General features: G+C 40.9%; 1 protein-coding gene across 1 annotated transcript in view; it reads right to left on the minus strand.

Annotated features, from left to right (window-relative positions):
• enah (ENAH actin regulator) overlaps window positions 1–15698 on the minus strand; it is a 111559-nt gene that overhangs the window by 3713 nt on the left and 92148 nt on the right. Inside the window, 7 exon segments of the mRNA XM_037751708.1 lie at window positions 1171–1255; window positions 10078–10144; window positions 10391–10442; window positions 11990–12038; window positions 13923–14056; window positions 14785–15080; window positions 15083–15118. Of these exon segments, the coding sequence (XP_037607636.1) occupies window positions 1171–1255; window positions 10078–10144; window positions 10391–10442; window positions 11990–12038; window positions 13923–14056; window positions 14785–15080; window positions 15083–15118 (719 nt within the window).

Genomic DNA, 15698 nt, shown 5'->3' on the forward strand with positions numbered 1-15698 from the left:
TATTTTTTGAAAGTGCCTGTCCTTTTCTAAACGGTTTCCTATGATGGCTTCTTAGACAGGTCTGTGCATTGGACCAGGTCTGAACAGGAATATTAATACAGAGAGTATATATTTTTTAATCCCCGGAACTACTTTTCAAGGAGCTAAAAGGTTCCTTCAGCCCACTGTTGTCTGCGTTTCCATCGCGGTCTTAAGACCTGCAAAGAACAGGCAGGTGGAGGACCACTAACTGGCAAAGGGAAATTCTCTATCTTCTTTACAAAGTAGCTAATCCCTGTGTTGAGACTCCCTGTGAGATTAGGCCTGAAGACTCAGTTAATGACAGCAAGACGCGCTCTTTTGCCTCCACATCCCGCTGAATGAGGAGGCGATAATGCCAGTGAGTAGAGTGAAGGGTTGGTCTCCCAGTCCCACTGCTGGGAGCAGTGGTGGTGACAGATAGGCAGGACTCTGAGAGACTCTGGACTTATCTACCAGGCTCATTGACTGAGGTCAGAGGGAGGAGCTGCCTTATAGCTGGACGGGTCACTGCACACCCCCCCCCCCCCGACTGTTAGAGGAGCAACAGGGCTGCATAATTAGTTAGTTGAGAAAAGACCAATGGAAATGGTTGTGTCAGTGTAAACTATGCCTGAAATCACTGTGAAATATCAAACATGAGTATTTTAATGAGCAGATTATTAGTAAAACCATTTTAGTCATCATTTAGCAAATAAAACCCCCACTATCTTTGATTAGAATTACACAGAGACCTCATGTTATTTAGGAATTTACCCCCACAAGTGTCATACAAATGTATCCGTGATTGAAATGTTAAAGGCAGGGTCTGAAATTAACTTTTTTATCACTGTAAAACGTTTATACGCACGGTTTAAGCATAGATTTCTGCGTATGCACTGTTCGTGAATGAGGCTCAATGACTTTAGTACAGCATCAGAGTAAAAACTATCTGCTTTGTTCTAGTGATAACAGACGGTCTGCCAACGTGTAGAGGAATATTGATCTGGTTGGGTGACTTTCGTAACACAGATTTTGTCCCATATTGACACAGACAGGCACCACATAACAATATAATAACCCACCCATCATGTGCAGTGACTATAATATCAAAATAAAAGCTTTCAAGTCCCAGAGTGAATGTTAAAAAGTCTGTGAGCAGTGTTCACCTACCTGTTTCAATCTGTCATAGTCAACAGCTTCTGTTGGCACACCGTTGGCACTTAAGGATGCGGTAGGTGTCGGAGTGGACTTAGGTCTGTGAGGGGAGACAGAGAACGACAAAGAGACTCAGTGGAAGAGAAAGACAAGTGGACAGGAATGAGGACAACACTGGTCGCTACTTTATTATTATCATGTATATCAAATAAATACGCTCAAACCAAAGCATCGGACTTCACACTAGCACCTAAAATAGTACTAGTAGTGCTAACATTGAGATACAATATTAAATACAAAACAATAAAGTGGATGAATGAGACACAAACTGTACATGTCTAATGTAAAGAAATAGGATTTCAACATTTTCTGCCGTAAACCTGAAAGTCCACCGTGATTATCAACCATCACCCCCCCGGGGTTAGAAAAAAAACCTGTTGAATTCACTCATTTCTTCAGTTATTCTCTAATAGTTTCGTATAATGTACGCACAAAAAAAGATGCTGCCAAAACTGCCGTTATGAACCAAATCCTATTCATAGCATGCACACACAGTTGGGGAAGTGCACTCGCCTGGACATGCATGGAAACACACAGAAAAAAACACACACACTCATACAGAGGTCTCAAAAAATGTATGAAACTTATTAAGGAAAATACTAGGGCTGTCAAAGTTAACGTGATAATAACGCGTTAATGCAGATTTGTTTTAACGCTACTAATTTCTTTAATGCGTTAACGCAACTTGTGATTCCGGAGGTTGTAGCGGGGCTCAGTTTTAAAGCAAGAGCCAACCATGTCATGCTAAAAACAGGTTTTAAAAACATACACTGGCTGCCCATGAATGACATGCTATCCATGAGCAGCCAGAAAGGAATGCATGTTTTAATCCTTTAACAGCTTTCTTATTATTTAAAGAGTTTATATTACTATACTGATTGGTTTCATAATGAATAATGAGAATAAAGGCATTGTACATTTGGATTTTTGCATATGATATTTTGCAAAAAATAAATATTCAGTTTAGGGCTGTCAAAGTTAACGCAAATTCGTTTTAACGCCACTAATTTCTTTAATACAAAGCAATCGATCTTTAAGAGGTTGTAGCGGTTTTAAAGCTAGAGTGAAGATACTGGCATCATTTGAAACTAGTAAACCTAAGGAATGGCATACTAGCTTGTCGCGAAGAAGGTTAAATAATGCTCCAAATTTACGCGAAATTTGGGCGAGGAAAAACTGGCATGGCAATTTTCAAAGGGGTCCCTTGACCTCTGACCTCCAGATATTTGAATGTAAATGGGTTCTATGGTACCCACGAGTCTCCCCTTTACAGACATGCCCACTTTATGATAATCACATGCAGTTTGGGGCAAGTCATAGACAAGTCAGCACACTGACACACTGACAGCTGTTGTTGTCTGTTGGGCTGCAGTTTGCCATGTTAAGATTTCAGCATATTTTTTTCTGCTAAATGCAGTACCTGTGAGGGTTTCTGGATAATATTTGTTCACTCCCGTGTTGATAAGAGTATTAAATACTTGTCAAATCTCCCTTTGAGGTACATTTTGAACAGATAAAAAATGTGTGATTAATAGCGATGTTGTTTAATCGATTGACAGCCCTAGAAAATATCTCTGTCAGGGAGATTAGATCTCTCCAGTTATTTTGACGACTCCATAAATCCTCTCCCACATGTCAAGAAAGGATCCAGCAAGTATCCTTGTGTCATTTATTTCAAATATTCCTCAAAGAGACTTTTTTTTTTTACAGTTTGCATGTTTCAATGAAACTTGCTAGGCGCAACCTATTAGCAGCTCAGCTTCTTTTTTTCTTCTCACATGTCTGAAGAAAAGCGATAAGCCAGCAGTTCAGGAAAGACCTTGTAGAAGCAGCGACACCGAGAGAGGTGAGAATCGTCAGTGGGGGAAATTCACAGAGCAGCCGATCACTTTCAAGAGAGGAAGTGCGACATGATGGAGAAGTGAAAGAAAAGGAAACGAGCTCGGCATTGGGTCACTTAGTGGGTGGTACTGTACACCAGAACACGGAAACTCCATCTGTGGTCCTTTAGTTTTACTTTTCAGAGTGTTTCCAGTGTAAAGATGATGTATGTAGAACAGAACAAAAGAAACATGCAGTCACAGCTGCAGTTTACATTCAGTCCAATAAACTTGTACTACAATGTCTATAACTTTTAAAACACTCAAACTCTTTCACAACTTAACAGCAGTTTGGCAAACTGCCATGAAGGCTGCTTTTGTCTGTAACTTCATCCTGAGTGGATGATTTAATCAAGTTCGGCATTTTGGGCGTTACCATCTTGGCCGTCGCCATATGACCATAAGTGACACGAGAGGGTGGAGTTAAGTGTAAATGGGACCCTAATTTACTAAATGAACATCATGCTGAATTGAAGAAGACTTGAAACTCATGTTTACAATGTTTACTGAGGTAATAAATCAAGTTAGAAGTAGGCTCATTTTCTCATAGACTTCTATACAATCAGACTTCTTTTTGCAACCAGAGGAGTCGCCCCCTGCTGGCTATTAGAAAGAATGCAAGTTTAAGGCACTTCAGCATTGGCTTCACTTTTCATACCCGGATGTAGCCCACTGTTGTTATCACCACGCCCCCTTTCAAACAATCCCGTGTCCCTCATAGACGGCAACAGCGTTAACAGAGGAAGTTGAAACATGTCTCCAAGCTTCTACTTTAAACAAAAAATGGTTTAAATTAATAACATTAGTTGCTGTGTAGTTGGTTGTACCAATAAATCCAAAAACGCTGATCTCAGATTTGTGCTCCTGCCATGTCCTAAAAAAGATATAATAGAGGGGCTTTATGGCTCCAAGCTATAGACCAGACCAACATGGCATCATCGACGAATCTGCGGGAAAGAAACTCGCTGTCAAATTAAACAGGAAAAAAGCCAAAAAGCTGTTGTGTAGCGGGTTAACCGAGGCTTTCACACTGACATTTGAGGCTCATGCAATACGTGAATATTCACTGTCAGTGTGCTAAATGGCTAAATGATGCTGGTGACAGTGACTAGCATGGCTAGCTAACATTAGCTTGAGTGGGAGTAGTCATACATTAACGTTACAGCAGCATCAGACTGTCGTCTCCAACTAATTCTCAGCCTACAGCTGAGCTGTCGGCAATATCGGTGAAGACAGGGAGAAAATGTTGCTAATAGTTTAGCATTCTGCTAACGGTAACGCAGAAGGCTTAACTAATAGAGAGATGGAGAGAATATGTTGTTAATAGTTTAGCATTCTGCTAACGGTAACGCAGAAGGCTTAACTAATAGAGAGATGGAGAGAAAATGTTGTTAATAGTTTAGCATTCTGCTAACGGTAACGCAGAAGGCTTAACTAATAGAGAGATGGAGAGAATATGTTGTTAATAGTTTAGCATTCTGCTAACGGTAACGCAGAAGGCTTAACTAATAGAGAGATGGAGAGAATATGTTGTTAATAGTTTAGCATTCTGCTAACCGCTGAAAGGTTATTGTGGAATTTTTGCCCAATGATGCCAAAAATATTCTGCCTACTGCAGCTTTAACACACTACTATGGAAACGTGTCTTAGTGTTGCTCAGCTCTCTGTGGGTCACATATTAAAGTTACTTTCAATGAGCTGGAATCCAAAACGCCCATCTGGTCACCTCTCTCGTGCATGTGCACACACACACACACACACAGACACACACACAGCGGGGCCTAATCTGGGAGCGCCTGCTGGATCAGTTCTGGCTCTACAATGATAACACCGTGCCAAGTGTCCTATGTACTGGGCGGATGCGGACACACATTTCTGTGTGTATGATAGGGTGGGTATACAGTATGTGATGCGCACATTTGGATTTCCGTGTTTTAAAGAAAACATGAAAAAAGTGCAGCAGGCAGAGCCGCATGCAAACACAATCTTAGATCTCATTAGAAACAAATGACCGGTTTAGAAAACACCACATGACATATTGTTCCATATCAAACAACAGACAGAGCAAGCCCTCTGCAAGTTGGTAAGTTGGGAAAAGAACACAAAGACAACACAGGATCCATTCCAAAGGTTTCATCCAAGCATTTGAAAATAAAGGCCTTTGCACACCAAGTCCGTATTTTTCGTCCGAAATTGTTGCACGTTTAAAAATAAATACGACCACCGACTCCTAAACTTTTGTCCGTAATTAAAGTTTTCGGAACAGGTTTTCGGACTCGTTTTCTACAGTACTGAAGGTACCGTACGATGCCTGCAGGGTCCGAAATGAACACCCGGCAAGCGCCAAATGTGGCTGCTTCTGTCCTCTGCTCTCTGTGTCGGAGTCTGACACACACACATCAGCCCCATGCAGCAGCGAGATCCAGAGATGCAGAGATCCTATATGTTCGAGAAGAGGATTCACTCAACAAACTGAATTTCTATCTTTTGTTGCTTATTGCTAAATCTCTGGACTCTTTATTTCCGGTGAATGTTATTGGGACTTGCATTTGATTATCTTACACTTAACTCCCCATATCCACTTTGTTTGAACCAATCCAACAGCATCCAATCAAGTTTCAGGAGAAAACCATGAAGAACTAACGTTACGTTACTGAGCACCAGTTGGATCCAGTTACTTTGCTGTTAAAATGACGTCACATTTGGTGAAGAACACATATGGCTTGTTTAAGACTCGAGACCTGAGTTGGGACTTAAGTCACAGACTTGAGACTTACTTGTGACTTGCAAAACAATGACTTGGTCCCACCTCTGGTAGCCTTTACCCAGTGAAATGTCACCATGTCAGTGAATTTAAAATTCCGCTCGCAATCTGAGGATATATATAGACACATGTACGTATTACATGGGATTTATTTATTTATTTATTTTTTTTACCGTGGTATCGAGAATCATGGAAATTCACTGGTATTGGTATCGACTACTAGATTTCTGGTATCGTGACATCCTTAGGAGATACACCAAATCCGTTGACATGCTTGAAGTCGACGGATCCTATTCATCCTCTATGGAGAGCAGGAGATCCAGCAACGCGTTACGTGATGTATCAGGCTCATGGCGAGTTGACTGACCAGTCGCCATATCTAAATTAGCACAATCATGACTCGACCTCAACATTATGCAAATCCAGATCCATTAGATAAATTAAAAATCCAGTCAAGTGGTCAAACTAGGCAGCGCTAATCAAATATGGATCCAGATTCTTTTACAGTAATACCTATTTATCACCTCCAATGTTTTCAGAAACCAAAACGTTCTCACTCCCAATTCGTCAAATGCCGCCGCTTGGTCAGTGATCCTCGGCATCGGAGACCAACGTATGGGGGTACTCCTATTGCAGATCGGGGACGGCGTGTCAAGATACACTCATTATATGCATAATATCCTTTCAAAATAAACTTCATTTTCCACAGGAAGTTAGGTTTAGGAAACACAGCCACTTTAGTTAGGGTTAGAAAACGGTCGTGGTTGACATTAACTTCACCTACTCGACTTACATGACTAACGAATCACGTCACTAGTGACTCACGTGACTTACAATACTAACGAGTCACGTGACTGACGTCATACGTGACAAAATAAGTCACCGTTACTTTTAGTTTCACACGGGACACAAACGCCGGTCTCCGGGTTGAAAGTGTTGTGTTTGTTTGACCCCACCCTTAGCAGACATTCGCGCTGTTAATACTACTCTAAGTCACAAGCTCCGACTGTCGAATAACGCCACGGTTGGGTTCACATTGGAGTTCGTTGAAACACAGATTGGTAACATACTAAAGGGTAAACGCTAAAGGGTACCTCCGTGCGTCTGTTTCAGATGCCGGAGGGTGCTGCCCAATCGGCGGTGTTTGACGAGTTGGGAGTGACACTGGGTTGCAGAAACATATTTGAGTGTACTGTTTAGCTGTAAAATGAGAAAAGTTTTTTACTTGGCCGCCATGTTGAAAACAGTCGGACCAACACCGAGTACCGCCCATTGGATGGAGCGAACAGGACCTTTTTGGGTTCTGTCCCGTCTTTGTGTCCGTTGGCCGCACTTGGTGTATCTGCACCTTCGGAGCCACTATAAACGCAAACGTCATCATCCAAAATATCATCTGCTAAGCTGATTCACTTCATTAATAGCATGCTCCCAGCATAAAGCACTTTACGATAAAGAATACAGAGATGTGTAATTTAAAGATAAATTGTGGCAGGTGATTGCAGAACATCTTGAAATCGGGGATGGTCACAAAACAAAGGATGTAGGAAAAATTAGACAGCAGTGATTGTGCTCTAGGTAGCTAAACGATAGCTTCTTGCTAATGTCATTCATTCATTAGCCCCGTTTGGGACTAGTGCTATCCATCGCACCAACGTAATTAATTCAGTTCAGTCTCATATTGCACATTTTTGCAACAAATAGAATAATAAAACGCATCAAGCTCAGTGTGCTGAGTTTCTATTTTTTATCGTTTAAAAAAACGGAAAATACGGATTTGGCGCACAAAGGCCTTAACCCCTCTCCAACAAAAGCACGTCCATCACAGCAAACCTCGAAAAAAGGAGATTGTTTTAAAGAAAAAGGATTTCTCAAACTCTCCGGGGCCTTTTCTCTCTACCTGTTGGAGGAATCTGCTCCCATGGGATTTCTCCACGGAGACTCTCGTCTGTGTGAGCAGCAGAGACACTGACTTTACAAATTACAGCTTAGGATCTATCTGTGTGTGTGTGTCCAGCCTAATGAGACGGCTTTGTGTCAGGGCCGTTCATAACGCCCTCTCAGCTTTATTCAAAAGGCTACTATGCACTCATTTTCACATTTCTTTGGGATTTCATGTAAAAGAATGCTACTGAGCACTGTTTAACCCTCAGTAAATATGAAAATATCTTTTAGTGTCTCAACTAATTACTACAGTTGGATCTTGAAGTGAAAGTATTATCAGTCATTTATTTGCTCAACAACTTCCAGATGCCCATAATGTTTCTCCTGGGGTAGAGAACTAGCACCACAGACAATGCCTTTTAACATGTATGGAGGGCTTGTAGCACCCAGTAACGTCATTATGTCCTGAATATGTAATAAAATTTGCTCTTAACCTGATTGAAAGTGTAATAAAACCCAATAATGTCATAAAATGTCCTCACTGATATTGTAATGACATTTTTCCTACACTTGCCAAAACAATTAAGTTGTGCGCTCACAGAAATTTGACATTATCATTCTCAACGCAAAGTGATGCTAACTTCGCATTATCAGGAAGTAAATCAGCAGGGTCGTAAAAACATAGCCAGAATACTCAACACTTGGACCGCCAGGTTCTTTAGAGGTACTATTTTCTCCAAATCCCACGCCAAAGAGCGTCTGTATTCTTTTGTTTGCCCTGACGGGCCATTAACGCCTCATCAGTCTCTATCTCTTTAGCTCATTGTGATGACTCCGGCTGTGCCGCTGTGTTTCCGTAGCGCAGCAGGGACATCAGTCGATACGCAGCTCCTACACGCCATACAAGCTTATCTAACAGCTAGAACCTTCATAAAACTGGTATACTCTTAGCAGTGTAAAATGTGCTATTTTCATATGATCATTTTTTTTAGAAAAACAATTTTCATGCTGCCATCCGATGCAATAATAGTCCGGAACAAAATGTTGTTTTTGAAAGGCTAAATGCCAACAAATATGGATTGAAGCCGAATAATTTGTTAGATAAAAACATGTCGTGAATTTCTTTTTCATATTCATTTTGACTTTTGGACTGAAAATTGAGACAGTTACGGAGAGAGAAGGTGGAACGCACACAATGTTTCTGTAAGTTATTAATAATAATAATTCTAATTTCAACATTATGAATGAAATGTCTAACTATTTGGTAAAGCCCTGACTATATATGCGTATAGTGCACACACGGGACACAACTTCTATAGTTAGACAAAAAGTGTGATTATTTTCATTTTCATTTCTGATATTTTACACATGATATGACGATATCATTCATTATCTCAACGCGCTCACACGGCCGTTATGCAAATGCATCGATTCGGCTGCTGGAGGAAAGTCGGAGGAAAGGACCAACATTAATTGGCGCTACTCCTGGCGACTAAAAGGGGCTTTTGTCATGAAAAAAAAACCATCAAACCCCATCAGTGTAATTTCTGGCTATTTTTTTTACACCCATGGTGACTTATTTCCTGATATGGCCAAATTAGCATCACTTTGCGTTGAGAATGGTACCGTCAAATTTCTGTGAGCGCCCGACCTAATCGTTTTGGCAAGCGTGGAAACAATTTTATTACAATATCAGTCAGAACATTTTATTACATTATTGGGTTTTATTACACTTTTGATCGGATTAAGAGCATATTTTATTACATTTTCAGGCGTTATTGCATTTACCGTGAATTGTTACATTATTGGGTGTTATATGTGAAGATGGATGTTTTTCCAGTTCTTAAGCCCCCTCTCCGGTAAGATGAAAAGGCTGGATGTTACCAGCCGAATGTCACCCAAAGTTAGCAGTGAAACTGAGGATACCACCATATAGAACGTATACAGAATGTCCGTGTGGTTGTGATGCATTCATCCAACATCCTCGATAACTGCGTAGCATAAATTTGATACTATCCTGTTCCTCTTCATTCGCACACAGACACCTCCGCTTTAGGTCGGGCGTCTGACGTACATCCAACGTGCACATGAAGGCGACATAAGCTTTAGTGATGTTAGCCAGTGCTGAACGGCCCCCAGCAGTGCATCATGCTAAAGCTAGCCGATGCTAATGCTTTAATGTGGTGGATGTTTAGTAGCATCGCTGCTAGCCTTTCAGATACACAAGAATTTAAAAAAATTATACTTCTGAACCACTGTAGGATATAAAATGTACTTTTAAGTGCAACAATACACAATAAATACAGAGAAACTACAAGAAGTGGGGATGTACTGTACCTTCCAATAACTGGAGATTTGCTACCGTTCATGGTGTTTGTTCTTTCCCACGGCTTCCTGGGCATGTCTGGATTAAAAAAGATTAAACAAAAACACAGCAGAAATATGAAAACCAAAACTCCTCTCACCATATGAAATTAAGTTTAGCGATTCAGTATTGTTAATCATCATAAAAACACAGGTTCACTTCCGATAACTACTGAGGGGAAATGTAACTAGATCAATGCTAACTTGGATCCTCGTCGCCTGTGTTGGGAAGATGCATGATAACTCCTGTTGTCGCTGCTGATGTCTCCCCCCCTCTGACACTCACCTGGTGTGCTACAGGCTGACACTTTAGGGGTCGTGTTAATCTCACCATCCTCCTGTTGGACAGAGAAGACAAGGTTCAAAGGTCAAACATGAGTCCCACTCAGAGGGAGATCAGGGAGAGTCTCTACACGGATCAGATACTGGAAATCTTTAATAAGACTGCAACAGACAGTCAGGAGGACGGAGTAAAAGCTTCTTTTGTATTTGTTTAACCGGTAACCGTAACACACAGCTAGCTTTTGATCATGTTTTAATTTAAAGGTGGGCTGTCAAAGTTAACATGATAATAACACTTTAACACAAATTTGTTTTAACGCCACTAATTTCGTATCATATGAAACTAAAAAAACCTAATGAATCCATCGGTGTAACCATGTCATACTAGCTTGTCGTGAAGGAGGTTAAATAACGCTCCAAACTTACGCTCAATTTTGTCGAGGAAAAACTGGCATGGCAATTTTCAAAGGGGTCCCTTGACCTCTGACCTCCAGATATGTGAATGTAAATGGGTTCTATGGGTACCCACGGGTCTCCCCTTTACAGACATGCCCACTTTATGATAATCACATGCAGTTTGGGGCAAGTCATAATCAAGTCAGCACACTGACAGCTGTTGTTGCCTGTTGGGCTGCAGTTTGCCATGTTATGATTTGAGCATATTTGTTATGCTAAATGCAGTACCTGTGACGGTTTCTGGACAATATTTGTCATTGTTTTGTGTTGTTAATTGATTTTCAATAATAAATATATACATACGTCTGTTAAAAGCAAGCATATTTGCCCACTCCGATGTTGATAAGGTTATTAAATACTTGACAAATCTCCATTTTGAACAGATAAAAAGGCGCAAGAAATGCTGGGACAACCCTGCCATTATGAATCGCTCAGATAACCTGAGTTTGGGAGATGTGCTGGAGTGCAAGGTGCAGCTGTTTCACATTAAAAGCTTACCAGGAAAGGGAGGGATTAAGCCCCTTGAGCTGCTGGAAGATTTGAATGTGTGCAAGAAGTGTCCAGTTTCATTGACATTAGCTTAAAGCTGATTAAAAAAAAAAAAAAAAAAAAAAAAAAAGAAGTGGAAGAGACTGGAATCAATTAGCAAATGAAAACAGCATTTCTGTTATAAGAGAGAAACTCAGAGCAACAGAGTGGTGAGTGTGACATGTTGTACTGATGGAATGAGTACATTATACTGAATTTACCAAGACATCAGCATCATTACGAAGATATGATAAAATACATTACAAATAAAGGCTAATATAAGCCTGTTTTCAATAAAGGCCTGGTTTTCTCTGCAGTTCAGGTCAGTAATTCAGATTTTATGATATGTGAAAGTGATTACAGACTGGAATGTGTTACCCGACATCCACTCAAGGCACGCAGACTATCACACACTGAGTGATTGTGGACTTGTTTCACAAAGGAATGTAGTGAATGCTGTACACCGTGAACAGCCTGGATACACTGAGGAAACCATGTGTGTTATCACACAGAGGAGCTATTGTGTGATTCAGCAGTGAGCGGTAAGTAATGGTATTTTGGACCTAAATCAAACGGAAGGTAGACATGACGGACACGAAAGAAGACTGATGATACTCACTGATCTCTGGTCGGGTTCAGGTGACGAGCCCTTCTCTGCAATCCTTCTCCTGTGAGATGTAAAGCACAGATACAGAGAGGAGAGGTTTGATGTTGAATAACAAGTTGCCTTTTTCGACATTAGTATCGACCACAGCTCCAACCATGTTTAGTTCAAGCCTTTATAGTTCAGATCTACCTTCAGATAATTTATTTGACTGCAATAAAATACAGTTAAACTAGGATTTTACTACAAATTAACTCAGATTTCTGCACACTACTGGGAGAGTGAGTGGTAGAAATAATTCTTTAGAAGATATAAAAAAAAACATTGTGACTAACATTGTGATCAGATGTATGACGTATAGCACATCAACACGTTCAGACTCCCAAATACAGCAGCTTGGTCAGTGGCTCTACGCTTCAAACTATGACGCTCTACGTACCCCTCTAGAGTCAGTTTCGCAAGTGTCAATTTTTGTCACATGCTTACACTGTCTTTTCAAAATAAACTTCAGTGTTCACATGACACAACTTGGTTAGGTTTAGGAAAAGATCGTAGTTTGAGTTAAAACGTAACGTAGTTAGATAGGCTATGTTACGTACATGACGCAGTAACATCACATAACCTACAGAATGTAGTTAGGTAGGCTATATTACCTACACAAAGTAGTAATGTTACATAACCTATGTAATGTTGTTAGGTAGGCTACGTTACGTACATGACGTAGTAACATCACATAACTTTCGTAATGTAGTTAAGTAGGTTACGTTACATACACGACATAGTAATGTTACATAACTTATATAATGTAGTTAGGTAGGCTATGTTACGTATATGACGTAGTAATGTTACATAACCTACGTAATGTAGTTACTTAGGCTGCGTTACATACACAATGTAGTAACGTTACATAACCTACGTAATGTAGTTAAGTAGGCTAAGTTACATACACGGCATAGTAACGTTACATAACCTACGTAATGTAGTTAGGTAGGCTATGTTACGTACATAACGTAGTAACATTACCTAAACTACGTAATGTAGATCGGTAGGCTATATTACCTACACAACGTAGTAATGTTACATAACATACATTATATAGGTAGGCTACGTTACATACACAATGTAGTAACGTTGCATAACCTACGTAATGTAGTTAAGTAGGCTATGTTACGTACATGACGTAGTAACGTTACATAACCTACGTAATGTAATTAGGTAGGCTATGTTACATTTATGACGTAGTAACATTACGTAACTTACGTAAAGTAGTTAGGTAGGCTACGTTACGTACACAAAGTATTAACGTTACGTAACCTACTAATGTAGTTAAGTAGGCTACTCTACGTAAGTGGCGTAGTAACGTTCCGTAACGCAGTGTAATGCAATGTTACGTAATGTAAAGTTATGTAATGTAACGTAACATTACGTAACTTTAAATAAGTCATTGTTGACTTTTGGTTTCACATGGGACACAATTTGGCTACCTGGTTGGACGTTGTGTGTTTTTGGACCCAACCAACCAACCTACATGGAATTTGTCACTTTTTATACTACATGACCTGACTTCCTCCTTTACTACCGCCATAACTAAGGCCATAAGTAGAGTGTCATAGTTTGACGCGTAGGGCCACTGAACAAGCTGCCGTATTTGAGGAGCTGGGAGTGAGAACAAGTTGAGCATATGTATGTATTAGCTGTGGCAGATTTTGTCACATATTGTCACTAAGTACATTATTGACAGTAGGAAAAAAAGTAAGCATCAATGGGATCTAATGGGAAATTTGTCACCACAAAATAAATCAATAAAATTAAGATAAAAATAAGTACCAAAGAATTTTTATGTAAAATTCTGAAAGTACACATCTGGAATTCATCAGAGTACAGTACGTGTGTGTGTGCCGAGTTTTAGATATACTGAAGCTAACGATGATATGTGACGTGACTGTACCTCCTGGCCAACAGGGCGCTCATCTCCTCCATCAGCCCTCCTCCTCCAGGCAGAGGGCCGTTGCCTCTGGCTTCAGACTTGGCCCCCGCGGCCCCCAACATGGCTGCTGCCAGAGCTGCCCCTGCATCGTCACTCTGAAGGGATACAAGCAGCATCTCTCGTGAGACAGAAATGTAACGAAGCGTTCTTTATAATCAGAGGCAAGTATTAACCCTGAATTAGAAAACTTTTTGGGGTTTATTTTATATCAGAAAATCTATAAAAACACAAAGGTTTTTGTCCAATTTGTCGTTGATTTCTGTATTTGATCATGTCATCAGAATCAGGTTTATTTGCCAAGTACATACATACAAGGAATTTATGCATCTCTCTCAATGTATTTACACAAAAATAGAAAATAATAGCTTGGAACAAGGACAACAAAGCTGGACAAATAAAGGTGAGGAATAGACAGAACTGATGTACACAAGTAGTGAAAAAACTAGGTGTATGTATAAATATTATATAAATATATGAAAAGCACCAATGACCAACAATAAAATAAGAATAATATAATATAAAATGTAGGCAGACGTGTAAACTTCCTCTCTGAGTCTACAATGTGATATGACAGATGGTGACTGTGTGATAATGTGTGAATGTTTCAGTGATTCTGTGATTATGTATCAAGATAATGTGTGAGGGCTGCCTGTGTGTATCAACAGTAAGTCAGCGTTGCACTGAAAGATTCAATTCTGTGTGCACATGCAGCGAACCACCTTAATGATGCGTTAATGTAACTTCTATGGTATGAAGAGCTATATGAGTACAGACGTGGCTTGTCAAGCCTGCCGTTGATCAAGCAAACCAATCAAGCGCTCACCCTTGGCACTTTGCGCAGCTTGGCTCCGGCGAGGGCAGTGGCCAGGCCTGCGAAGGGCCGGTCCTCCGCGGGAGAGAACAGTCCGGCGGGAAGGGGGGGCGCCGGCGGAGGGAGCGGGGCTCCGGGAGGAGGAGGCGGACCTGGCGGAAGAGGAGGAGGAGGAGGGGTCCCGCCCGGAGTCAACGTAGGAGGGAGTGGAGGAGGCGGGGGAGGGGGAGGGTGGCCGGCTGCTTGGGTCGAGGGGGTGGCGGCCGCGGAGGTCACAGTGGAGCCGGGTGGCAGGGGTGGAGGTGGGGAGGGGTGGGGGTGGTCAAGCCTGGGGTCTGCACCATGTCTGTTGGTGGGGGGGGGGGAGCGGATAGAGGATTGGGGGGATGGGCGAAGACACAGGGATGGAAAATTAATATTCAAACTGTCACTTTTAAGGAAAGCATCACAGAGTACAAAATCACTTCATGGTCTGACCCAGGGTCTGCCTGCTCATTCTACATCTCTGTAGAGGGAAACCACCGTGAAACTAGCTCACTAACTTAACATATACAGCATGTGAAGAATTCACTTCAGCATAGACTGATTTCACTTTTGGAAAATAAAGCATGTTTTCGTATTTCTGTGTCTATCCCCCTCTCCCTGTCAGATACTGTGTTACCCAGGGCCGGCTCTTTGGAGCCCCACACCCCAAAAAAAGACAAAAATTAAGATTTGTATTTTCATGAATAACTGTATTTGATAAAATATAAATAAACAATTGGTCACTGATATTGTTGGCTTAAAAGAGTTTAGTCAGTTTCACTACAATTTACACTTTTATTAACAAATAAGTGCAGCCGGGCAGATGAAAAAGTGTGAGAAAGAGAGTTACAGGGGTGAAAAATTTCTTTCTTTCTGTATGTATTTGTTAATTTTTTTATCTC

Source organism: Sebastes umbrosus, chromosome 18 (assembly GCF_015220745.1).
Source record: "Sebastes umbrosus isolate fSebUmb1 chromosome 18, fSebUmb1.pri, whole genome shotgun sequence".
NCBI classification, from domain to species: domain Eukaryota; kingdom Metazoa; phylum Chordata; class Actinopteri; order Perciformes; family Sebastidae; genus Sebastes; species Sebastes umbrosus.